Genomic DNA, 27,935 nt, shown 5'->3' with positions numbered 1-27,935 from the left:
ACTGCTATGAACATTAAATCTGCCAAAGAATGTTTATGATAGAGTAAAGATCTTTGGAAATGAATTTAGAAAGAAAACTGGACTTGTATGAGTAACAGAAATACTCTCAGTTTTGAATTATGAAGTAGATAACAAAAATAACAAAAGAAGAATAAATTCTATTGGCTTACATTAGGTTGCCCTTGCCCTTGCCCGAGCACTACTACTGAATTATCACAATCAGCTTCTCATATTCTCCTCTCCTACTTCATTAAATTTATAGCCAACTTGTAAATGCTCCCCTGCTCTTTCATTACTGTTGAAATTTCCAAGTGGATTTCCTTCTATAATTCTCTCTAACAAAGTAGATTCTCCTTTAAAAATCACCTACCAATTTTGTGATTCCAAAATGTCCATTCTTTTTCCTCTGGTGTAGACTCCTAGTACGCTACAGAACCTAGGCCTTTGCTTTTATTGTCTGAATCCTTTTCTATGGCTTGATTTTATGGAACACAATAATGCTGTTCTAAACCATATAAAGATTTATCAAGCCTGAACATTTAACTCTTCCCGAGTAACATAACCAAGTGGTTGCTACATGTATATCTCATCTTGGAGATCACTATAAAGGAAAGTGTCCTTGATATCTTGTAAAGGCCAAACATATGTTGTCATTAAAGAGATGAACAGGCAGATAGAAACAAGTTTGGCTACCATACATAAAGTATTAGAGTAATCAATTGTCATATGTTTGAGCATTCCTTTGGCTACAACACATGCTTTAAGATCAGCCACAAAATCACCTCGATTAGCTTTCACTTCAAACACTCATTTTAAACCAACATTTTTCTTGTCTATAGCAAAGATATAAATATCCTCTTCTACAGTAGCACCATAGTTGGGATGAGATAAAGCTTTAATAACAATTTTAGGAATAGAAACAGATTCTGAAAAATTGACGAAACAATGAAGGGAAGAAACAGATGATCATCTCTCCTTTATGCTAAAGAGAGAACATGATCTTTTTTTTTTTTTTTCCAATTTTTTTAAACTTTTTTTGTTAATATTATGTGATATGCACATAAACTTTAACCTGGTTCTAGCTATATGCATTCAGACTTGTTAGCTGTTTTCTATGAAATGTTGTTAGATAAATCGTTTTCCTAATTTCTAACTGCAGGAAGGTTCCTGTTTAATGTTGGAATTTGACATTGGCTTTGTTGATTGGATATTGTTTGATCTTGTTTTTTGGTCTAGGTTCCTGTTAGACATGTTGTTTTTATGGTTCATGGTATTGGCCAAAGGTTGGAGAAATCTAATTTGGTTGATGATGTTGGTGATTTTCGCCATATCACAGCGGGTCTTGCTGAAAGACACCTTACTGCACACCAACGTGGTGCTCAGCGAGTTCTTTACATACCATGCCAGGTAAATTAAATGTTAACCTAACTCCATTTTGGAGTTCCATTTATGGTATGTTCACATTTCACAAACAAGCTAAATATTGTCTTCAAAAATTTCCCTCAATAAATGCTAATTTTCGATGTTTAAACAGTTTTATATGCAATAAACATGAAAGGATGATTTCATAAACCATAATTTTTTTTTGTGTATCAATTTTTTAGAGCAGACACCATAATAAACCTCTGAAGAAGCGATAGAGGGACTGTCATGTGGGATAAAGTTCTTCGCCATTTGTTTTTTTATTACTTATTTGGTTGACTCTCATTGATGAAAAAAGGTGAAATTGCATCACATTTCATGTGGTTTGGTATCCTCATAGTGTTGTCAGGCTATGTTCTTTTCAGCTCAATGGGGCATAAGCTATCTAATTTTGAACGTGGCATACCATTGAAAAAATTTGCTGTCAAGTCTTTGTATCAGAGTCGAGTTATGCAGTTGATCTAAATTTTTTAGCAACAACTATCGAGCTTCTAGTTTTGCAAGATAATTGGTGGCAATTTCCTCTGTTTTGAGAATTTATGTATTCCTGGGGCTGGGGTCATTGCCAAAATGCTTGTCATTTTTATTTCAAGTTGCCATAAGGATAGATTCTTAAAGGATTCTATGTGAGAAAACTAAAGACATTTTGCCGTCAACATCAGGCAAATTTTCTGGGAAATTTGAGATTTGGAAATTCTGTAAATTTTCACTAAAATCAATGGGCTACATGGACTTGTCGAAACTATAGGAAAAAATGGTATCTCACACATAATATGATAAATTAAAAAGTACCAGTTTTCTTTGGACAGATGGTTGTGAAGTATTCTATTTCTGGTAAAATTCAGTATGATCCAGAATCTGTAATTTTTCACCATTTAACTTTCTTTTTCTCTATTTCTCTTAACACTTTTTCACATTCCTCATTTGTCTTCTTCCAATATGCTTTTCCTTACCTTTTGATTTTTTTTGTTTTTATTCCATCTCTTGTTGCATACTTTGCTTGTTTTTCTGTTTCAGTGGAGAAAGGGCTTGAAGCTTAGTGGTGAAGCTGCAGTTGAAAAGATAACTTTGGAAGGCGTGCGTGGTTTGCGTATCATGCTGAGTGCAACAGTGCATGATGTATTATACTACATGAGCCCAATCTACTGTCAAGATATTATTAACTCGGTGTGTACTTGATCTGCAAATTTATCTCCTCTTTTGTGGTTCATTATCCTTTAAAAGGCTGTTTGAATCTTCTGAGTTGATTGAGTTGATTCTTTTGAGGTGGCATCAGCATATGTACCTTTTTTGAGATATTTTCTATAAATAGCCTAAATTTGTAGTGATTGTATGCATCATTAGGTGATATGGTTAGGATATGCTTATGCTACAACTAGGGAATTGATTTATTTTATTTCCTATTATATATTCTTATAAATAGTATACATACCTCAATTGGCTTGAGGGAATCATCAAGCATCTTTCTTTCAAAATCTCTTTTTCTCTCTCCCTTTTCATCAATGTTTCATGGTATCAGACCGAGCATCTTGGCTTATTTGCAGATCTGCCATCTACATTTGGAGTTCCTTTGGAAGTCAGTTAATCTCACCACTCAGGCCACCAGGCTCGTCGGTCTCTGATTGGCACCTCCCTGAAACGCCATCACCAGAAACGCTGCCATGTGCCGTCACCCTATATCTGCCTCCGGTACACGCGCCAGTGCATCCTTTATTCCGGCAATCTTTTCACGCCGGCGATCCTCTCCCCAGACTCACCAGAGGAAGGCGACTTCAGTCCACTTGATCTGGTCACGGCCCAGCTCTCCTTTACCTATACTTTGTGAATAGTAACTTTGGGACTACTGCTCACATATGTGAAGCAAATTCCTTACCTCTTCAAACTCTCCCTCAACATGTCTGAGTAGGTAATCCTAAATGCAGTTCACATGGCCCAATCAAACAGAGTAGACCCATTTCAAACCAGATTCAGTTACTTTAAATGAAGCAGAGTACAGAGGATGTCTATAATTTTGAACTACACGGTCTTCTTCAAATATTGTTTATTATGGTAATTCATTTGCTTATGTAACCAAATTTTACCCATTGATTCATGGATTCTAGACTCTGATGCTGCTGATCATATTTCTGATAATCACAATTTTTTCTCTACTCTTATTTTATCTCTACACCATCTAAAGTCACATCAGCTAATGGTTCACAAACTCAAGTTAAAAGGGATAGGTAACTTGCATCTCTTTTCCTTTATTCTCTTGACTACTGTTGTATTCACCCCTGAATGTCCGTACAACTTAATTTCCATTAGCAAATTAACTAAAGATCTTAACTGTGGCTATGTAGGACTGGGGTAATGGGATGATGATTGGAGCAGGATATAAGTCATAAGGATTAGATAATATTTCCACTTCCAACCCTATAGCTGTTTTTGTGTCTATCACTTCTACTGAACTCATTCGTAGTCATTAGGGACATCCAAGTCTAAACAAGTTACAAAAACTGGTTCCTATTCTCTCTTTCTTGCCTTCTTTAGAATACGAGTCTTGTCAACTTGGGAAGCAAACTCGAGCTTTTTTTCTCAAATGAGTCAATAATAGGGCCACTTCTATGTTTGACATTATTCCTTTAGATATTTGGAGTCCAAGTTGGGTTAGTACAATTATGGGATTTTAATATTTTATTACATTTATTGGTGACTATTCTCGTTGCACTTGGCTTTTTCTAATGAAGACTCGTTCTAAGTTGTTCTTTATTTTTCAGAAGTTTTATACTGAAATATATAATCAATTTGGTGTTCGCATTAAGATATTACGAATTGATAATGTAAGAAACTATTTGTCTTCTTCGTTCACTTATTTGTCTATTTAGGACATTACTCACCAAGCTTCTTGTTCTCTTACCTTATAACAAAATTGAGTTGCCGAGCGAAAAATCAGCATTTGATTAAAACAGCCCACACTTTACTCCTACATCATAATGTTCCATTGCTTTTTGGGGAAGCTGTCCTTACTGTCTGTTAGTTAATTAATTGAATGCCTTCGTCTATTTTGCAACATCAAAGTCCTCATTCTGTTATATTTCTTATCCAAAATTCCAATCAATTGTCCCTATGGGTTTTCATATGTATATATTTTTGGAATAATTTTGGGAAGAATTTTTTTAATTTTATTCCAATTAAATTGATATTTATAAGGTTTAAGTATTTATACACAAATAATCATCCTAAATTAGAAATATTTACAATAGAAATAAAATTCCTATAATCAAGCCTAATTAGGATCCAAAAAACCTAAATTCTCCTCATTAGGAACCTTCTATATTGGTCAACACTCCCCTCAAATTAGTGCATAGATATCACACATATCCAACTTGCAAATCAAGGTGTGGTAGGTCTTGTTGGTGAGCCTTTTGATAGACACATCAGCTAGCTGTTCATCGGAAGTCACATGATCTAACTTCAAAACACTATTTATTAACTTCTCTTTGATGAAGTGTCAGTCAATTTCTATGTGCTTCGTTTGGTCATGTTGAATCAGATTGTGAGCTATACTGATAGTAGCTTTGTTGTCATAGTACAAGAGGAGTTTGTCCCTCTCCAATAGTTTCAATTCCTCTAATAATCTCTGCAACCATTGGAGTTCACAAACACTTTGTGTTATCGCTCTATATTTCGCCTCAGCATTTAATCGAGCAACAACAATTTGCTTTTTGCTTCTCCAAGTGCCGAGATTTCCTCCCATAAGTATAGAGTAACCACTAGTTGACCTTCTATCATTAAGGGATCTAGCCCAATCTGCATTTGTGAATACATGTATGCGAAGATGACCATGTTTAAATAATAGGAGATTTTTTTTCAGGAGCAAACTTCAAGTATTGCAAAATGCAAAAAACAACTTGCTCGTGAGACTCACGAAGATCATGCATAAACTGACTGCAAATGCTATATCTGGTCGAGTATGCGAAAGATAAATCAGTCTGTCTAACAATCTCTGGTATCTGCCAATATCTACTGATTTACCAATTCTTGCTTGTAGCTTGTGATTGCTCTCAATGGGAGTTTCTGCTGGTTTATAATCTAACATACCAGTTTCTTCCAAAAGATTCAGAATGTATTTTCTCTTGGAAATAAAGATTTCCTTCTTTGGCTTGACAACCTCGATTCTCAGGAAATATTGCAGTTTTTCCAGATCTTTAATTTCAAACTTTTGAGCCAAAACTTTTCTAGTCGAGTCATCTTTTCAATGTCATCCTTTGTCATTACTATGCCATCAATATAGACTATGAGAAGAGTAATTTTACCTTTGTGATGTCTGATAAATAGGGTATGGTCAACATTGCTTTGTTGATAGCCAAAGAAAATCATAGTTCTGCTGAATCGATCAGACCAAGCTTTGGGTGACTGTTTCAATTCATACAAAGCCTTCTTTAGTCTGTACACTTCTTTTTTTTTTTTCATGAGCAAATCCAGGAGGGATTTCCACTTCCTCCTCCAAGTTTCCATGGAGAAATGCATTTTTCACATCAAATTACTGTAGGTCCCAGTCAAGGTTGACAATACAAGATAGTAATATTCTAATTGAGTTCATTTTGGCCATAGAGGCAAATTCTCTGGGTAATCAACTCCATAGGTTTGAGTGCATCTCGCAGTAACTAGTCTAGTCTTGAATCTGTCAATTGGTCCATTTGGTTTGTATTTCACAGTGAACAATCATTTGTAGCTAACTGCTTTTTTTCCAAGTGGAAGAATTTATGGAATGGAGACAAAGAATCATAAGAGAAAAAGTTAAAAATAGGTGTTTTGTGTAAGATTTAACTCATTTTCTTTGAGCAATTGGTTTATTTAGATCTTTAATGGGCTCACGGTTTAGGGATGACTTACTGGATGGGGAAAAAGAAGATTCATGACACTGAGTTGGCTACACAATAGTTTTTTCTGCTTTTGTTTTGTCTCTTCTTGAGTATCTCCTTAAATCTAGTTTATCCAAACACCCAATTTGATCACAAATAGTCTCCCATGTATAATAGTCTCCTAATTACCAATAATCCCCTCTGTATAGTAGTCTCCTCTAGAGTGAAACGTTCTAGAGTTATAGGACTAGGAATCTCTTTTCTCATTGTCCTCTCCTTGAAGAGGTGATGGAGTAGTCAGTCTCTCAAAATGTAATATTCACGCTGATAAAGTATTTTCTAGATGGAGGGTGGTAACACTTGTAACCCTTCTGTGTGGGAGAGTACCCAACAAACATACATTTAAAATTTTTTTTTATATCCTTCCTCTTTTGCCTTTTATTTCATTTTCATTAATTTATATACTTTTTAGTAGCTTCAAGGGCTATATTTTAAAAATTTTCTCTTCCATTTCTCTTTCAAATTTCAATCTTCTCTGTATATTTCTCATATAAGCTTAGATCTATCACAAACTACTCTTATTTCCAAGCTTATTTATTTTAAAAAGTAAGTTAAATTTTATCCATTTTAGTTTTTAGTTGTTATTTTTTCCCTTTTTCAAAAATTTTTTTGTGTATTAAAGTGTTAATTTTGAGTTAAAATTGTATTTTGAACTATTATTTTACTCGATTTACAAAGATTATGTTGGTTTTTCTTATTTTAAATTATATGACTTTTAACTTAAGTTAAATAATCTATATTTTATGTATTTATGTTTATTATGCATTTGTATAAATTGTTTTGAATTAAGTCTAATTAATATCATTTCATTTACGAACTTTGCAAATTTTTTTAAAAAATTTGTGTAGCGCCAAGCTGTTACCATTACGTTACAGCCTTTACATGTCTGTTTCCGTTACCTGCGACCGCGATTAAAAACCATGAGTATAAGCATTTTTCCCTTGTAGTACTTTTAAAGGGCTTTTAAAGACGTGTTTTGAAAGACATTCTATTAATGAGATAAACTGCAGCTAAGACTATATATCCTCAATAGGTTCTTGGAAGGATTATGGTGAAAAGGAGAGATCGGGTTACTTTCAACAGGTGCCTATTTTTTTTTAGCAACACTATTTTGGACACTAATGTAAGGATAATTAGTTTGATGCAGTATCCCATTAGACTCCAGATAAGCAGAAAAATGGGAAAAATGGTCATCCATGTACTCTATACTATTATCAGTTCTCAAAACTTTTATCTTAGCATCAAATTGAGTATAAATCATTGTGAAAAAATTGAAGCAAGAAAGCACATAACACTTTGCCTTTATCAAATAATTCCAAGTCATACGCATGGTTTTAGATAGCGGCTGTTATGTAATGGGTTTTGGGGGGGTGGGTTACCCGTTATCCCGTTATACAATGGCCTCTCTTGATTTGCAGGCGTAACGGCCGTTACATAACGGTAACGGCCGTTATCGACCATTACATATTGGTAACGGCTATTACCAATAATTAAAATTCTTTTATATCATTCATCATCCGCTCTCTATTCTTATTTTCATTAGTTTCTACACTTTTCAATAGTTTCAAAGACTATTTTTTAAGTTTTCTTTTTCCCTTTCTCTTTCAAATTGCAACCTTCCCTGCATATTTCTCATATAAACTTAGATCCATTATAAACTACTCTATTTTCAAGCTTATTTCTTCTTAAAAGTTAGTTAAATTTTATCTATTTTAGTTTTTAATTGTTGTTTTTTTCCCTTTTTTTTTTTTTTTTAAGTTTTTGTGGATTAAAGTGTTAGTTTTGAGTTAAAATTGTACTTTGAGCTATTAGTTTACTCGATTTATAAAGATTATGTTGACTTTTCTTATTTTAAGCTATATATTGTTTAACTTAAGTTAAATAATCAATATTTTATATATTTATGTTTATTATGCATTTGTATATATTGTTCTGAATTAAATCTAATCAATATCATTTTATTTATGAACTTTGCAAATTTTTTTAAAAGATTTGCGTAGCGCTAGGTCATTACCATTACGTTACGGCCATTATAGGTCTGTTTTCGTTACTCGCGACAACGATTGCGAACGTGGTCGCGACCGCGATTTGAAACCATGGTCATACGAGTGCAACAATTAATAAAAGTAACAAACCAACGATTATCAGATAGTGAGACCGTTTGAGTAGGTCCCCAAATGTCAAAATGGATGGTCACAAAAAGGATCGTACTCATATTGTTACGGGAGGGATAACAGGTTTTTGTATGCTTAGCATACTTATAAGTATCACGAACTAAAGGACCACATTGAGCCTTGAAAGATAAATCAGAATAAAGTTTCTCTAAAATAAAGAAGGATGGATGTCCTAATCGTTGATGCCACTGTATGAATTCCTGGTTGACATTCTGATTTTTTTCAAAAAGAGCTCGAGGTGAATTCAAATCCAGATTCCCTTCCAATACATATAAGCCATCATGCAGTTTACCATTGTCAATCTTCTTTTCAGTTTGAAGGTCTTTAATAATACAATGGTAAAAAAAAATTTCAATTTTATAGTTAAGTGCTTTGGTGAGAGCATTAACAGATAAAAGATTAACTCGGAAACAAAGAACATGAAAAACTGAGGATAGCTTGATATTTGGAGTACAAACATTAAAACCGGTTTTAGAGACAGGAGTGAAGGAACCATCGGTTATGATGACAATATCCTTTTATAGATATGTAAGATAATTAAGGAAGCATTTAGAAGAGTCTGTCATATGTCTATTTGCGTTAGAATCAATAATCCATAAAGCAAAATCATTAGATGAAGAGAAAGCATTATCAGAGGCTCTTACATTTTCCACATTAGTCACTTTTTTGTTTGCCATTTGAAGGAGAAGAAAAAACTAATTTTTTTCCAAAACTGGTAAAGAACTACTGTACACCGGAGAAGGACCTATGCGTCAGCGAGTACAGGCCGGAAAAACTAACAACACTGACCTCCGTTGGATAACGTGACATGCGCTGGTAGGAGGAGGCGCGTGGGACTGACGCGCCGAGAGTGATGAGGCGCGTGTGCCTATCGCTGGATTTTGATCATCGAAAATTGTGGAACGGCCGGCGACATCACTGCGACTCCTCTAGCGGCAGTGAGAGAAAAAAGTGGGCCTAGATGGGAAAACTCCAAAGAGCAGTAAGTGGCTAGGGTTTATGAAGAAATTTCAGATTTTGGAATCTGAAATTAAACCCAAAAAACAGCCACAAGGCTCTGATACCATGAAGAGCTTTAGGAAGAATTTTTTTTTAATTCTATTTCAATTGAATTGATCTTTATGATGTTTGAGTATTTATACACAAAAGATCAACCTAAATTAAGAATATTTATAATAAAAATAAAATCTCTATAATCAAGCCTAATTATGATTCCAAAAATCTGAATTTTCCTAATTAGAAACCTTTTATGTTGATCAACAATTTTGTTCATGATCATACTCCCTACAAAGACAAACTCCAACCTGAATCCATTAATGTCTTTCGTTGATATTGACTTCAAAAAGGTTACAAATGCTATAATCTTATTTCTATATTTTGTGTCTACAGATGTGACCTTTTTTGAAACCTCTCCTTATTTTTTCTTTAATCAAGCACACAAAACCTTTGTTCCTGTAGTCTTACCTATACCTTCAACTCTTATTTCTCCTTTGGCTCAAGTGTGTCCATCTTCTACTTCTACGCCATCTCTTCGGATCTACTCATGTCGTCCTCATTCCCCTGCTAACAACAATGATGTTTCTCTTCTAGGTGCAAGTCCTGTTTCATCATCACCTATTTCGGTCATGCCTTCAGCAGAAGTAGTTATTCCTCCAATAGCTATTTGCAAATGTACTCGCTCTTCTTGAAACACTCATCCCATTTATAATTTTGTGAGCTATCATCGTTTGTCTCCTTTCTACTATATTTTTGTTTTCAGTGTCTTTTATTTCTATACCAAAGATGGTTAGAGGAGCATTGAATCATCTAGAATAGTGTATTGCTATGGTTGAGGAAATGACTGTCTCCATAATAATGGAACTAAGGAACTGGTACCTTTACCACTTGGTAAGTCTACTGTTGGTTGTCGATGGGTTTACATTGTTAAGGGGAACCTGATGGCAAAATAGATAGGCTCAAAGCTCGCCTCGTAGCTAAAGGTTAGACACAAATTTTTGGGCTCTATTTGTCTTCTCATCTCATCAACTGCAATCAACCACTGGACCCTTCACCAACTAGACGGTAAAAATGCCTTTCTTCATGGTGAGTTAGCTGGAGAAGTCTATATGGAGCAACCACCGGGGTTTGTTGCTCAAGGGGAGCCAGGTTTAGTGTGTCATCAACGATGATCTATATTGCCTAAAGGAGTCTCTGAGAACATGGTTCGGAAGATTCAGTACTGTGGTTCAAAAGTTTGGAATCTCTCGAAATTAATCTGATCATTTTGTATTTTTTTCATCATAATGCAAATAGTGAGAAATGTATCTACTTGGTGGTCTATATTGATGGTATTGTCATTACTGTAAATGATCATGATGGAATCGCTTAGCTTAAGCAATATTTGTTCTGTCATTTCCAAACTAAAGATATAGGAATATTGAAGTACTTCTTTGGGATTGAAGTGGCACAGTTTAAAATGGGTATTGCTATTTCTTAATGGAAATATGCTTTTGGATAAATTGGAAGAAATAAGGATATTAGACTGTAGACATGAGAGTATCGATCCAAATATCAAACTTGTTCCTAAACTTTAAGTCTTGGTAGGCATAGAAGACTAGTTGGCAAGACTATCTCACTATCACACGATCAGATATTTTCTTTGCTGTAAGTGTGGTTAGTCAATTTTTTCAAGATTCATACAATAACTACTGGGATACTGTTATCCGTATTCTCAGATATATCAAAAGAGCTCCAAGAAAAGGTCTACTATATGAAGACAAGGATCACTCACAAATCGTTGGGTATTTTGATGCAAATTGGGCAGGTTCCCTTCAGACAAACGATCTACTTCAAGGATATTGTATTATAATTGGAGGGAATCTTATATATTGGAAAAGTAAATGACAGGTTGTGGTTGCAAGATCAAGTGCAGAAGTAGAATATCGAGCTATGGATTTGGCAGTATGCAAACTTATTTGGTTGAAGCAATTTCTTCAAGAATTGAAGTATGGCAATACTGGTCAAATAAAACTGATATGTGTTAGTCAAGTTGCTCTCCATATTGCATCAAATCCAGTTAGAATGAAACATATAGAGGTGGAATGTCATGTTATTAGGCAAAAGATTGAGTCGAGATGCATTTCTACTAACTTTGTCGAATGATTAGCTAGCTAATGTTTTCACAAAATCTCTTCGAGGTTCACGAATGAGTATATTTGTAACAAGTTTGGGGCATATGACATGTATGTTCCCATTTGAGGTGGAGTGTTGAGATACTTTCTGTAAGTCTAGATTTATAGTGATTGTGTGTATAATTAGGTGCTTAGATTATGTGATATGATTGAGATATAATTAGGAAATTAATTTATTTTATTTCCTATTATATATTCTTATATTTTCTTTTTGGTTGGTTGAGCAATTTATTTCATATTTTAAGATTGAGATTGGAAATTTGTTTGAAGTTTGAATTGATGAATAATCGCGTATTCTTCAGGTATCAAACCAATTGAACTGTTTATATTTGAAGTTTATTAAGCGGAATCCTGGTTACGATGGAAAGGTATGTGGCTTAGTTAGCTGATTTAGTGTTTCTTTGTCCACCCATTACTGTTGATTTCCACTGATAGTCTCAAAATTTTGCTAATATGTGGATAGGTTTCTATCTATGGTCATTCTTTGGGAAGTGTCCTTTCATATGACATCCTCTGCCATCAGGAGAATCTATCCTCACCATTTCCAATGGATTGGATGTACAAGGAACATGATAGGAGTGATCAATCTTCTCTTGACATAAAGAATCAGCCCTCTGTAATCGACTTTCCAACCAATCAGGAGGGTGACAAATCCAGTGTGCTTGATGGAACCATGGAAAATGTGGATCCCGTTCACAAAGAATGTCCTGATGGCCATGCATCAAAATTTTCCACTATCAAGAATCAATTAGTTGATTTAGAGCAACTGCCTGCAGTGGTTATGGAAGCTAAGGCTAAGCAAAGAAGCGATGAGAAAGGTGACCATGAATTGGGTAGTGATTCCAGTGACAGGCTTACTCAGGAAAGGGGTCAATCAGTTGAAGCTTCTGAAGTGAAATGCGATGACCACATTAATGGTTTTGAAAAAATGGTAGCAGAAGGCCACAATGATACTAGCAATAAAGATGAAGCAATTAAATTTCTAAGGGAAGAGGTCTGCATTTATAGTTATTTTTTCTTCTGTAGAATTTAGGCAGTTGTGCACATGAAAGGCATTAAAATTTGTGGTTTATGTTTCAGATTGATTCCCTGAAGGCTAAAATAGCAGAACTGGAATCACAATGTGATAGTAAAGATACAAGTGATGGAATGCATCAAGGTAATAGCTGATCTTAACACAAGATATTACCTCCTTATTGTATATGTAGGTTACCTCGTGTTCATACCTCTGGGCTTTGATGTGTTAAAAAAAAAAATACAGTGAACGTCGCAACCACAACAAAGCAACCCATATGTGAGAATCTTCCATCTGGCTCGGATGATACACCAAAGAGTTACACACCTTATATTAGGTACACAAAGCTTGAATTCAAGGTAAAGATGAAAAAAAATATTCATATCCCTTTCCTTTTAAATTTTCTTTTACCTTTGTGTTGTGATATAGAGGTGAAATTTGGCACCCTGTAAGGTTGCTATAAAAAAAAATTGATGCTCCTTTGTGATATAGAGGTCAACTTTGGCACCCTGTAAGGTTGCATCTTTGTCATTTGAATGTCATGGGTTTGAGTTGTGCAAACTAGAGCTGAGCATTTGGTACTTGTGGTTCCAAACCAAACTGTACTAATGGAAAACTAATTTATTAATTAGGGATGCTGAACCTTAGTAGGGAATTAAAATAAACCAAACCAAACTGGAATTTGTTTGGTTTTTAGTTTGTCAGTTTGGGCCTGCTCTGTTGGGCCTTTCACATGTCTAAATTCATAATCTTTGGGTCTGCTATAAATTCTGCATGTTGTTCCACAGAGTTCATAAAACCAACAAAAATATCAAATCCGTAGCACATAAAAGGCACCGAAATTTTGCTTGCACATGCGTAAAACTATAGAAATCAAAATTACTTCACAATATAATTTTTGTTTTCAGCATCTGACATTAAAACATAGCAAAGGGCAGAAGGCATGTTAATAAAACCTCTAAGCTGAAAATGTAATCAAACCATTTCAACACCAAACTCTGTTCTCTTCTAAAGAGAACCAGACCAAATTGCTTGGAGAAAAATTGAGGAGAGTCTGCAAGTCACTCACTAATGATGGTAAATAATAAAAAACATGCCTATAGCATAGTAGCATACAGAATTGCCAAGGAGATGAGTGGTTGCCTTTGTTTTGCGAGCAAATGAGTGGTCACAGACCAGAGAGAACAGCGTGGGCGAGACACAAGGTGTTAAACTGGAAAACCAAAATAAAACCATTTGGTTTGGTGTTCAGAATGGAAATCTGCACAACTGTAGTGAAAAACTGCCTCTTAGAAAAAATGTATAGGGAATATGTATAAGGTAGATCCCTCCTCCAACCTTCATAAATTGGGTATCCATTTGCATTCATAAGCATTCGGTTGATTCGGTTTAAAACAGAATTGAACCGAACCGAATAAACCGAAAATTGAAATTTTATTATTTGTGAAAACCAAACCAAACCGATTTTTGGACAGAAATCGATTTGAATTGAACCGGTCTGATTCGGTTTGATTCGATTTGGTTTGATTGGTTGGGCTTTTAATGGGTTTTTTTTTATTTTTTATACCTTATTTTTAGTATTATAAAATTTAATTAAAATATTTCAACCTTGATTATGGTCTAATCTCACTATATTATAAAAAATAATATACTATAATCACTAATAGGTTTGGTTTTTTCTGACCAAAACTAAACTGAAACAAAATAATGGAAAATTTTAAAATTAAAAATCGAACCGAACTGAAATGAATAAAAAACCGAATTGAATTTCGAATTAATTTGGTTTTTTCGCACTATTATGCCTTTTGTAGTGTGATATACTAGTTTTGTCCAAAGTTGTGTTGTGAAGTTTAATACATCATTGCTAGCTTTGTCCCGGCTTTGTTGTCGTTCTGTTGATTGTGATAGAGTTTTTGATTTTATAATGGAAGAAGTTGTAAATTTTAAATCTCTGTTTGAGTTCATGTTTAATATTGTTAGAGCCGGAATATATGTATTCAACATATGTGATGATTCTATTTAGGATGTGATTAGCCTAGAAGTTGTATTCTTCCCTTTAAGTATACCTTCCTGTGTCGGAAGACTTGTAAGTTGTAACTATATATAAATACTTGTTGAGATTAAGGGAATTATCAAGTCATTATTCTATAAGTTTCCTTGTTCTCCTTCCTTCTTTATGTCATTGATGAGTTCATGTTTAGTATCTCAAGTTTTATGACATTAATTTGAATGAAAATTTATTTTTCAGGTTGACACATTCTTTGCTGTTGGATCACCTCTTGGAGTCTTCCTTGCGCTTCGTAATGTTCGCATTGGGATAGGTAATCTTCAGCAGCTGCCTAATACAAATATTGGTGATTAGATATTCTTTAAGAGTTGTGACTTTGCATTTGATGAAATTTTCTCGATGTTACTATTTGCTTCATATTATTTATTTAAATTGCTTTATAATTATATAACTTTCTTATCCATTATGGTTTTTAGCTATGGGTTTACTCTACAGACAAAATCTCTCTTCTTAGGAGACCAAAACATAGGCTAACATCAAAATTAAATATGTGGTTTAGTAACCCAAAGGTGAAGTGCATGCCCCGTGATGGAGGAAGTTGGGGTCATCCATTCCTACCTAACAAAAGAGTTTAAGATATTCTATTGACACTTCCATTTATGCTATGTGGATATGAGATTGGGAATTCTGCCATAAAACTCTTGGATGAATCTGTGTTTTATTAGTTTGTCTATTAATATTCCCGATATGTTGCAAGTGATAGGTTCTTTACTGAATTTTCATCAATTGTTAATTTTAAATATTTTTTACTCATGAGAACATGTGTATGTCTGAGAAACAGTTCTCTTATGCTTGTAGAACTAATTGCACATATGTTTGCAGGCATTCCATTGAGCTTTAATGTTTTCGTTTCATTTTTCTTTTAATAGCACAAGAAAGTATATTGAGAATGAGGAAGGCCATTAGTCATGTAAGCGGAAAAAGTTCAGTCCTGGTTAGAAAACAAAATGACATTCAAGATGAATATAACTGTCTTAGACCAAGGAGTAGCTTGTTATTGAGGGGAAATATAAGAGTCAATCGAGAGGAGAAGTGGTAACGTAATTGTTATGGAATCTGTTGTAATCAGTTGACTGTCTGCAAGAGTTACAGAGATTGGACCGAGTATAAAATGAAGGAAAAGCGCCTGTACGCATCATTCGAGGATCCAACACCAGAATTATCTCTCTTCTTCTCTATATCTTCTAAATCTTTGCTGCCTTTCTGTTCCCTCGCTCAACCCAGTATATTTCTTCTTTTGCCTCTTCCTCTGTTTTTGAAGGGCATTGCTTGCAGGTCTGATACATAACAACTAGTATCAGACCAAGGTTCAAGGCTTCCTCAATTCCAGTTTTTTCTTCTATTTTGTCTGCATTCTCTTCTTCCTGAACTCCATTTCTTCCTTCTCTCTATCTCTTCTCTTTCAACTTTTTTCATGAAAATCTTTTGCAACTTCTTTCTTTATTTTCTTCTCTTAGGGGGAAACCCTCTTTCTTGAAGCTTCTGCAACATTTTTTTCTTTCTCTCTCTTTTCTCTTTCTGTTCTTCCTCCTTTTTTTCTTCTTCCTTTCTTTATCTTCTTCTTTCTTTCTTTCTCGAAATTCTTGAAGTTTCGGAAAATTTCTGAAGCAAGTATCTTTTTCTCTTTTCTTAATTTCTTCTCTTTGCAAAAGTAGAATCTCTTGAGAATTTACTTTTGTCTGTTGTGAAAGAAGACCACAAATTCTGTCAAGGCCTTCAGCATATAACTAAAAACATAGGGAATATAGAGTGGGATGCTATTGAATTGCTTATCAATGCATGGAAAGTTGGAAAATTTTGATGGACATTGCAATCCGTTGGAGCAATGGGAATAAATTGAGTCTATCTATTCAAAAGGACCATGATTATAAGTTCTATTCTTGTATTTTTCTAATTTTCATGGAGAATAAATGGGAGAAATCAAGAAGGTTGAAGCAGAAATTGATCTTGAAGGGAGATGAATCTGTAATGCTTGAAGAAGATGAGTTTGAAAGATGAGGGCGGTTATGAAAGAAAGACAAATATGATAAAAGAAAGGCCAATTCAGTGTCTAGGTGTTAGTTCCAAACATTAAAATTCATTACGGTTTCTAGTGATAGCATGTGTTCTATAATTGGTATATATTTTTTGTTGATTGTTGTTCCTTTCTTCAATCTTGAGGACAAGAATGGTTTCAAGGAGTGGGGAATGTTGTGACTAAGGAGTAGAGTAACTTGTCGGTTGGTTGTAGAACTGTTATGGATTTGTAATCAGTTAAGTGTGTCTGTGACAGTTACCAAGAGTGGACCAAGTATAAAATGTTACCAAGAGTGGACTGAGTATAAAATGAAGGAAAAGAACCTGGGTTGCTCATTCAAGAATCAATACAAGAATACAATCTTATTCTCTATATTCTCTTTAAATCTTCTCCCTCTTTTTGGTTCTTTTATCAATCTAGTCTATTTCTATCTCTTTCTCTTCCTATTTCTCTATTTTGAAGGGCATTGCAGGTCTGTTTCATAGCAAACTAGTAAATTCAGGGGTCAATCTCATTGAAGTTGAACATGTAAAAAATAACCCTTTAAGGATACCATATGCAGAACACCATGAAGAGTCCACAAACATTATCATACTTTGTAGAGCAATTAAATGGGGGAAAATGTTCTTTCCTTAGAAGTTAATGCTTTGCGATCCACTTAGACTATTCTCTATGAATTTGCTGTCTATGGAGAAATTTATCACTTTCCTTCCAAAATTCTTGCTATTAGTAGCAATTTATCCATTGCTTGTTGAGAAACCAACTGTTCACTTCTGTGCAAATACAACACTTTTTGCACAAACCAAATACAGGAATACTGAAACAGCCGGGCCCGAACTAGCCCAAATAACTTTTGGGCCCACTTTTTACTTGGCCCAGAATGATTAATCTAAGTTATTTAGTAGTTTCGTGCTAGCTATTATATACAATTCTAATTTTCCATCATCTTCGATGTGGGACGGCTTCCGCACCGGAAGCAGGCAGCTGGCCGTTACACTCGGTCCCGCTAAATTTGCGACGTCCTCGTCGCAACTGAATCGGTTACAATTGCTAACCAGGACCGGACCGCACCCTTGGATATTGTGGTTCGCTAGTACCTCAGGCGGCTCCACCTCATTTCTCACGGGTAGCCCTTTTCCTCGCAGGCCCACTAGCTCCGCACAATTTGTCTGATCCAGGGTGGCTCTGATATCAATTGAAACAGTCCAAACTGGCCCAAATAACTTTTGGGCCCACTTTTCACTTGGCCCAAAATGGTTAACCCAAGTTATTTAGTAGTTTCGTGCTAACTATTATATACAATTCTAATTTTCCATAATCTTCGATGTGGGACAGCTGGCCGTTATAAATACAACTTGTCCTAGGTGATCCAAGTAACCTGAAGGTATTTAGAATTAACATTTCAATTTTTTTATTCTTTATGTTTCTTATGAATAACCTGTTCCTTAACTATTATATGAATAAATTTACTCTATTACCATCAACAATATATCCAATGACATTGAAGTTGTTATTGTCATCAACTTCACACTTATGCTGTACTTCAAACAAAGTTTCTAAACATATAATCTTATATTCCTGAATAACTTCTGAGTTCACTTTGCTAGCAAATTGAATTCAGGTGGGAATATTGCATTCAAGTGTGCTACCTTGGTATTGTAAAACAATGCAGAAGATGGTGATAATGAGCCTCATAAATCATAATACAATAGGGTCAGCCAGTGAGACAATGGGGGATAAGGATATCAGGATGATCTTATTAGGTCAGTGCACCTGCAGTATTATTAAGGGCTCAAGGTGCACTAAAGCGCTTAGGGGTTCTAGAGTCTAGGCACAAGGTGCAGTGCACCTGGTTGCAGCAAGGTGCAAAAATAAGAAATTTCAAAAAAATAAATTATATAAATACTAAATTATATAAATACTATAGATTTAATCAATATAATATTAATTACATATATAAGTATTTACTAATATATTTATTTCATTGCTTATTTTTATTTCTTGCAGCACTTAAAAGTTAAAATGCTGTAGATGTATATTATTTTAAATAAATATAATATTGGAATGATAATTTTAATTTCTTATTGCATTATAATTCTAACTTTCACTATATATTTTATTTTGAAATACTTTTCTCAGTATAATTGAAATTGAATTTTATAAATCTATTACTGATAATTATATATAGACTTTAAGCCTTGAATTTTGAAAGACTTTAAATTAGATTTAGGGCCAAATCCTGTAGCATTTAAGCCTTGAGTTAATATACACATACACATACAACACAGCCAACATGCCACATGCCACAGTTACATCACATTTAAAAAAAAAAAAAGAAAAGAAAAGGAGATTCTACTAACCACACAGCCACATGCCTGCATGGAGGTAGGAGTCAGGTGCAGTTGCTTCTTCTTCTTCTTCTTGGTTTGAAGACAGACAGCCTACAAAAGCTCTGGAGACTGCATGAGCCTGCTGTTTTGTATACTCAACCTCCTCTTCTTCTTTTGTTGGTTATTGGTTGCATGTGGGTAAGGGAAAAAAAAAAAAAGAAAAAGAAAAGGCATGCATTTTATGGATGGGCTCTCTAAGGCGTGCCTGCACTCTCCTGGGTAGCCCCTCTTGCATATTGCTTGCCTTTGGGTGTCTCAGCGATGGGTCTCTCACCTGGTGTTCCTTATGCCTCAGGCACAGCTTTGCAAACATGTTTATTTGATAGGGTCAAAGTGAAAACAAAATGGATTCAGAACTTATACAAGATAGGATGAAAAGGATTTGCAGAAAGGATTGTTGAAGTAACCAAATTTGCAGTTTGAGAGAGAGAGAGAAAGAAGGTATAAGTTACCTTGAGTAACCGCGTAAAATGTATTGTCTATCTGTTGATTTTTATCTAGTTGAAAATCTAGAGGAAGAGTCCCTGGATATATTTGGGATAGAAATTGGGAATCCAAGTATTATGATGTTAAGGGAAAAAAATGTTGAAAGCTATCAACAAAAAGTACTACCTACCAGGCAGGGGTACCACAATCCACTATGAATTGTAAGAAAATGCCTTTGTGGCTTCTATAATTATTTATTTCTTCTGCACTTCAAACTTCTAATTTTTTATGATATTTCTTGCTTCAGCATTCTCGTTAACTGTGGCTTATATTTGGATATCCTAAAATCTATTTCTCTCTTGGCTTTCCCTTTTTTCCCGTCTCTTCTAGGTAAAGGGCAAGAATATTGGCGGGAGGAAAATATTAATGAAGAGATGCCAGCTTGTCGGCAAATGTTCAATATTTTTCACCCATTTGATCCTGTTGCCTATAGGTTTGCTCTCTTATTAAAAGGAAATTATTTAAGTCTCTTATTTCATTGTTTTATTGGTTAGATGATTGACATCTCTAAGCCTTGTGAATGGTGCAAAAAAAGTTCGGGTTAAACTTTTAATCTGATAATATCTCTTCCAAGGGAGAAGCATAGAACATAATTTGTTATAATTTCCTATAGTGTTTTTTTTTCTTTTTCTTAATGTTATGTCTTTAATTTGGAATACATTATGGATGCTTTTTCTGGACTCTTATGCAGAGTAGAACCACTTGTCTGTAAAGAATACACCACAAAACGTCCTGTTATTATTCCTTACCACAAAGGTGGAAGAAGGTTACATATTGGATTTCAGGTAAGGCACTCTAATGGAATGATAATTGTGAACTAAATGGCCTTTTCTCTTCCCATAGGATCTCTCTCTCTCTCTCTCTCTCTCTCTCTCTCTCTCTCTCTCTCTCTCTCTCGCAATGCTCATACTATGTTTCTGCAGGAATTTGTGGAAGATTTAGCTGCTCGTTCTCAGGCAATCACAGATCACCTAAATTTCATAAAGGTCTACATTGGACTTCACTTGCAAACTTTTATTTTGTCAAATTTCTTTTGATTGCTGTTTTGTCCTTCCATGTGCTAGGTATATGCTTTAATACTAATTTTCTGAGCTGGGACATGACGTTTGATTAAGGATTTTTGTATGCTCTTGTTATCTTAGACTTGATAAGTATATGCACCCTTTATTAGTCCATTCAGATTTACTAATCAATTTGACTTCAGTCCTGGGCTTAAGAAATCTCCATCCCATCATGTATTGGCCAGATTGCAAGGAATTTGCATATGGAGATATGGGATCCACCTAAATAGGACTGCAATTTTGAGATCACGCATCACAGTTGTCCCAGTTGTACTGTTCCATACTGGATGTATCATCCAATGCAAAATGGAATTACATAGTTAAATTTCAGGCATCGGTTGAGAACCTTTTCATGAAAAAAATAGTCTTATCTGTTTGGTTGTTGATAATAAGAGGGAAAAGAGCCATATCATTTCACATAAACCAGATTTTTTATTGAGAAGATTGATATAATTTCTCGCAACCCAGATTTTGGATTTCTTGAGATCTCCACTTATCTTCAAATTTGGCTAATTTGGGACTTTTTATGCAGTGAAGTATATTCTGGGTTCAAGAGGATCTGTTCATTGGTTAGAGGGATTTATTTGAGATTCATCATTTTTTCTTTTTTGATATTATTTAATGTATGCATGCACGGAGCATATATATGTTTTAGATTGTATTGGACTACACTCTGAATTCAAAAGAGATAATATATTAATATTAAAACAATAATTTAATTGGATATACAATACGTTAGCAGTATTAATAGCCTAAGAAATTATCAATTCAGTACTAATAAACCACGTACATGGAGAAGCATATATATTCTTGAATTTGTTCTCAATTTATATATAGAAATAGTTTTATGTTCAAAAGATAAACAAAGTAAAAAGGTTATTGACAAATATTCGGCCAAAAATATAAATTAAACTCAATCGAGCATGGCCTATGGTTTATATATGTTATATATATGACTGATACTGTTTATTGAAACCCTGCTTCAGTTAATGTTTGAGTTTGTTGTGACAATTACTTCATATTTATTCTCCGTGTTCTGTTTTCCCATACTCAGGAAATTGAAATGCAAAATTATTTTCCCTTTGAATAGGTAAAGGTGCTTACAGTGTGCCAATCAAAGAGCATAGATGGCATAGAAGGTAAGAGAAAGTTCGTTCATTCTGCAGGCATCACTTCTCTTTCAATTCAACAATATTATTTTTCTTTCTTCCCTTTGTCCTCTTTACTATCCTATCAAAATCACATGGAAAAACTTGTTATTTTTTAGAGGGAGTTGAAAATGTTCAAGAGAAAGAAGAGAGGTCATATGGTTCCTTAATGATGGAGAGATTAACTGGAACTGAAGGACGAATAGATCACATGCTTCAAGTATGTTGTACATTACATGCCAGTGGTTAAAGCTTCAGTATTGTTTCTCATCCATTATTTATTACTGTGTGCTTGTGTTTGTTTGTATCTAAAGTTCTATGCTTCCTATAAATGGTTGGTGCATGATTGTTGAATGTATGGTTGCTTGTGATTGTCGATGTGCAAGATGCTCGTGTTTCCTTGTAAACATGATATAGGACATAAACGTCTGATAGAGTTAGGAACCATTTGTATCGTGAATTGAGAGTTTGTAAAGGAAAACTGAAACTTGTGTTTATATCATAGTGGCAAAAAACCCTTTCAACTACAATGAGAGTTCTGAAATGTAAAAGAACAAGGAACAAGAAGATAAATGGTTGAACAAACAACCCCAAGAACACTTCCCCTACTAGCACTGCTAGTCCCAGCAATAGCCGAAAGAAAATTCCAAGCCTGCCCTAGTTGATGAGAATAGCCTCTATATATAATACATTTAAATCCCTTTCTATTGGTATCTCCAGGTGGCTGCATCACAGCATTTTTTTTCTAACTAATTCATTTCTTTGCTAACCTCCTCCAGCTGTATATTTATAGAATCTTTCCTTCTCTCTCATTCTTTCAGCTTATGTCCTTTTATTTGTTTTGTGCCTAATTTCCTAGCTATGTTGCTGTCATTGCCAACCTGTTAACGACCAGCCTTGTCCTCAAGACTGAAATAAGCAGAGTTCATACAAGTTACTTCATAAATGTCATTGGTTTTCACAAACATCATTTTCGCTTTTTGAAACTTAGTTCGAAAAAGATCCCCAGAAGCCTTGTCGCCAACTTCTCTTGCCATGGATGATGTAGCTTGCTGAGATGCTACCCATAGTCCACCATTACAAGAAATTACACTAGGAGCATACCATGTAATAAACCAAACTTTCCACGTGATGTAACTGGGTAAAATTCAACAGAACTTAAGAGTTGACACATGACCTTGAAGAAGCACCACAGGCTTGTAACTCTAATATTGGGCTTCAGTGGTTGATTCATCAAACACTTTGGCCTCATTATCAATATTCCAATTCCCACCGAAGTAAAATTCAAAACTACTATGGAAACAACTGCAAGTAGTGGCAGATACAGGAATTTTGGTGAGTCAGTGTGGTAAGTCAGTTTATGTCCTTTCCTACTGTTGCTCAGTGGGATGCTTTGGAACAGATTCTTTGCTACTTGAAAGGGGCTCAGAACAAGGTCTCTTCTACTGTAACTGAAGAATTTTGGGAAAATTTAGAGAATTCTTGTATTTCACTTTTAATCTTTACAATTGGTTTATATGACTATTATACACAAAGAATTATATCTAAATAGGAAGCAAATAATCAAATAATAATTACAGAGATAATTAAGGATCCTAATCAAATCAAATCATATCTCTAGAATCGGTTAGGATCAGCAAATAAGTCAACAGTAACCATAGGCACTCAAATATTCAATGCTTTTCTGATGCTGATTGGGCAAGTTCGAAGGTTGATAGGAGGTCAACCACTGGATATTGTGGTTTTGTGGGAGGTAACCTGGTCTCATGGAAAAGTAAGAAGCAAAATATGGTCTCTTATTCTAGTGTTGAATCTGAATATCGAGTCATGGCACAAGCTGTATGTGAAGTCTTGTGAGTGCGTCAACTGCTGGAAGAGGTTGGGTTCACAAATTCAGTGTTTGTTGTTGTGGTGTGATAATCAAGTAGCTATCCACATTGCCTCTAACCCATTAGTATTTCATGAGAGGACTAAATATATCGAGATTGACTGTCATTTTTTATCGTGAGAAAGTTCAACAAAAAATAATCTCAACAGGACATTTCAGAACTGGGAGAACAATTAAGAGATATCTTTACTAAACCTCTAAATGGGACTCGAGTTGATTATATAAGTAACAAGTTGGGTATGATTAACATTTATGCTCCAACTTGAGAGAGAGTGTTATAAGTTAATGGAAATAAATATGTTGATATAGGAAGTAAATATTGATAGATATGTTAGTTGCTTAATTTTAGGGATTGCATGATCATAGGCTTGATTCCCTTTTCTTTCTAGATAAGATTTTTCATGTATAAATATGTTATAATTTTTATTGTAATAGACACAACAAATATTATCTTTCTACAGTGATGAACTTTATTCTATTGGTCATCAATGGAAGAAATTTTTTTGGCTGGAAGTGGAAGAGTAGGAGGATCAAATGTCGATAATAGAATATGATGCCCCAAAAAGGAACTCCATATGTCGCTTTAGCCAAGCTTATCTAGAATTTGAGTTTGAGAATAACCTTTTTCTCTAGGAGGAGAGTGATTTTATGGTTAACAAGCAAACTTTTTTATTATTATTGATCTTTATTATTAGTTAAATCAGGATAGACTCTGATTATTATAAAGTACTGTAGGACTTTTAATTTGTTAGGAATTTTTGTTCTATTGTAAAACCTCTATTATTTATATGGGATTGGTTCATGAGTAATAAAACAAGCATATTAATTACAAACACATTTGAGATTTAAGACTCTCATTAACAGGTTTGAGGTGTTAAGAACTCTATCCAGTGAGCTCTTTTTTGTCCATCGTCCCAGGACGTGATTTGCAACTTGGGAACTTTGGCACCACTTGATGCCAATATGATAAACTAGTCATTGGCACTTTCAAGGACAATGGAAGGAGGAAGGGCTCATGGAGATCACCCATAGCTATAAACAAGGAAGAAAGAAAGATATTTGATCATCAAAGCATGGCAAATGAAGAGGATTTTTCTTTTTTTATTTTCATAATACTGAAATGTGTTTCTATTTTTTTCTCATTTTGCAGAAATTGCTTAGGGACGTATTTCATATGTGTTCCATGAGCTTCTGTATCGGAAATGTGTTTGAAATGTTGAAATGCTGCTCAAGATGTGTACATGGATGACAATTAGTAGTAGTCTTAGGATTGGGATATGAAAGGGCCTTGTTGATTCTTACCTATAGAAGATATTGATTTTTATCATGCATGTCACATTATACTGCTGATTTTGCCCTAATGTTAGTTGTTCGATTAATTTTGCAGGCTAAGACATTTGAACATCCATATTTGCAAGCTATTGGATCACACACGTAAGTGCTTTATATTTTTAGCAACAACTTTATTAAACATAATTTGGGATTTATACTTTTGGTTTTTTTTGAGAAATGCCAAATCGTCATTTAGGAACTATTGTTGTGACTCCTAGCTTTTCAACAAGTTAACATGTAGTCTCATGTATACAGGGTGCTTTTTTGAGATTTGTCAATGAAGAATTTTAGAGTATTTTTATATTTCACTCTTATCTTTACAAGTGATTTACCGGACTATTTATATAGAGGATTATGACTAAAACTGAAGCACATAAGCAAATAATTACAAATAAAATTAAGGATCCTAATTTATGCCTAGAATCAATAATCAAATTAAATTATATCATTAGAAATCGGCAAATAAGTCAATCACTCCCCCTCAAATTGGTGCATGGATATCACACATGCCTAATTTGTAAATCAGATTATAGTAGGTTTTATTGTTAAGGCCTTTAGTAAACACATCAATGAGTTTCCCCGTAGAAGTTACATGAACTAAGCTCAAGACAATGTCTGTTAATTTTTCTTTAATAAAGTGTCGATCAATCTCAATATGCTTCGTTCGGTCATATCGAACTAGATTTTATGCTATATTGATGGTAGCTTTGTTGTCAGAATATAAAGTTATCTTATCCCTCTCGGCAATCTCAGCTCCTCCAATAATTTTTGCAACCACAAAAGTTCACACGCCTTGTGCCATAACTCTGTATTCTGCTTTAGCACTTGATCGAGCAACAACACTCTGTTTTTTGCTTCTCCGGGTGACAAAGTTCCCTCCCACAATTGTGCAGCAGCAGCCGGAGGTTGATTAGGAGATCCTGCGCAATTTGCATCTGTAAAAGTTTCAACTCGGAGGTGACTATTTTTGGAGTAAAGAAGTCTTTTTCTTGGCGCAGACTTTAGGTATCTGAAAATGGGAAAGATAGCTTGCATATAAGTCTCGCGAGGGTCATGCATGAATTGGCTTACTAGACTAACAGCATAGGCTATGTCCAATTGAGTGTGTGAGAGATAAATCAACATCCCTGCCAATCTCTAGTATCTTCTAATATCTACCAACTCACCAGTTTCTACATGCATCTTGTAATTACTTTCAATGGGAGATTCTACTGGTTTACATTCCAACATACCAATTTCTTCCAAAAGATCCATAATGTACTTTCTTTGGAAGATAAAGATCCCTTTTTATAATCTAGCCACCTCAATATCTAGGAAATATTGAAACTTTCCTAGATTTTTTATTTCAAATAACTTTTTCAGTTGAGTCATTTCCTCTTTATCATCACCTTCTATATCATCAACACAATAAGAAGGGTAATCTTACCCTTGTGATATGTTGATAATCAAAGGATATCATGGTTCTGGTAAAGCTGTCAAACCAAGCTCTTAGAGATTTTTTTAGCCCATATAAAGCTTTTTTTAATTTGCACATATTTCCTTGTGTCTTCTTATCAGCAAACCTAGGAGGAATCTCCATGAACACCTCTTCCTCTAAATCTACTTGGAGGAATGCATTCTCCACATTAAACTACTGTAAGTCCCAATCCAAGTTGGTTGTGCATGATAACAAGACTCTGATTGTGTTTACTGAGGTAAATATCTCATGATAATCCACTCTATAGATTTGGATAAAACTTATAGTAGCCAATCTGGCCTTAGACTGTCATCAGTTTTGTGTTTCACTGTGAATACCCACTCACAGCTAACTAGTTTCTTCCTAGGTGGGAGACAGACAAGCTTCCATGTCTCATTTTTTGCCAGTGTTTTCATCTCTTTAATCATTGCTTCTTTCTATTTAGGATCTTCGAGAGCTTCTTTCTATTTAGGATCTTCGAGAGCTTGCTTTCAATCCTGTGGAATAAATATAGACGAAATAGATAAAGCAAAGACTCTATAGGAGGAAGAGAATGATTCATGAAAAGAAAGTTATAAATATGGTGTTTGGTATAAGATCTAACACTTCTTTTTTGTGCAATGGATTTATCTAAATCATTAAAGTATACAAGAGTTGAGGATAACTCACTAGAAGAAGAGGAAGATTCTTGACCTTGAATAGGCTGCATAACGGCTTCTTTTGCATTGTCTCTCCTCGAATACCTTCTCAAATCTAGCTTATCCAAACATTTAATTTTCTCTCCCTGATTAGATGTCTCTTCCTATCTACTAAAACTCTTTTTCTGAACCAAATTATTCAGAATTAGAGATCACCTCTTCTTTCTCATTGTTCTCACCTTGAAAAAGTGTGTGGATGGTAATAAAGTAGGATTCAGTTTCTTTGAAAGTAATATCTATATCGATAAAGTATTTTCTAGATGGAGGATGATAACACTTGTATCTCTTCTGTAGGTTTAACTTTTCCGTCGACCTAGTATGCACAAAGCAAACACACTCAAATGTTTTAAGTGGAGTAATATATGAATTCTTTCCTTGTAGAACCTTCAAATGACTCATGAAGTCGAGGACCTTGAGGGGCATTGGATGCATCTCCCCAATATACTATGGGTAAGTTCATGGTGAATAAAAGAGATCGAGCTACCTCCAATAGATGTCGGTTTTTCCTTTCGGCAAACTCCATTTTGTGCACTTAGTATAGGGACAACTTGTCTAGTGTACTATTCTATTGGGCTCCAAATAAGCAGAAAACCTACTATCCATATATTATTTTCCATTGTCAGTTCTCAAAATTAATATCAAATTGAGTACAAATTATCTTGTCAAAATATTCAAAACAAGAAAAGACATCACTTCACTTTTGGCT

General features: G+C 34.6%; 1 protein-coding gene across 3 annotated transcripts in view; it reads left to right on the top strand.

Moving 5' to 3' along the window:
• LOC110607283 (phospholipase SGR2) overlaps positions 1 to 27,935 on the top strand; it is a 53,483-nt gene that overhangs the window by 22,150 nt on the left and 3,398 nt on the right. For 2 of the 3 annotated variants that reach the window (XM_021746371.2, XM_043954474.1), the window contains 13 exons: positions 1,237 to 1,407; positions 2,440 to 2,589; positions 11,973 to 12,038; positions 12,134 to 12,664; positions 12,751 to 12,829; positions 12,932 to 13,044; positions 14,934 to 15,006; positions 19,977 to 20,079; positions 20,338 to 20,431; positions 20,570 to 20,632; positions 21,798 to 21,846; positions 21,975 to 22,075; positions 25,131 to 25,177. In XM_021746371.2, coding sequence (XP_021602063.1) covers positions 1,237 to 1,407; positions 2,440 to 2,589; positions 11,973 to 12,038; positions 12,134 to 12,664; positions 12,751 to 12,829; positions 12,932 to 13,044; positions 14,934 to 15,006; positions 19,977 to 20,079; positions 20,338 to 20,431; positions 20,570 to 20,632; positions 21,798 to 21,846; positions 21,975 to 22,075; positions 25,131 to 25,177 — 1,640 coding nt within the window. The remainder of the gene's footprint in view (positions 1 to 1,236; positions 1,408 to 2,439; positions 2,590 to 11,972; positions 12,039 to 12,133; positions 12,665 to 12,750; positions 12,830 to 12,931; positions 13,045 to 14,933; positions 15,007 to 19,976; positions 20,080 to 20,337; positions 20,432 to 20,569; positions 20,633 to 21,797; positions 21,847 to 21,974; positions 22,076 to 25,130; positions 25,178 to 27,935) is intronic. The other variant, XM_043954473.1, reaches the window with a different exon arrangement.

The sequence above is a fragment of the Manihot esculenta genome, chromosome 2 (assembly GCF_001659605.2).
Source record: "Manihot esculenta cultivar AM560-2 chromosome 2, M.esculenta_v8, whole genome shotgun sequence".
NCBI classification, from domain to species: domain Eukaryota; kingdom Viridiplantae; phylum Streptophyta; class Magnoliopsida; order Malpighiales; family Euphorbiaceae; genus Manihot; species Manihot esculenta.
The sequence above is the reverse complement of the archived record's forward strand: the minus strand, read 5'-3'. Positions and strand labels throughout refer to the sequence as shown.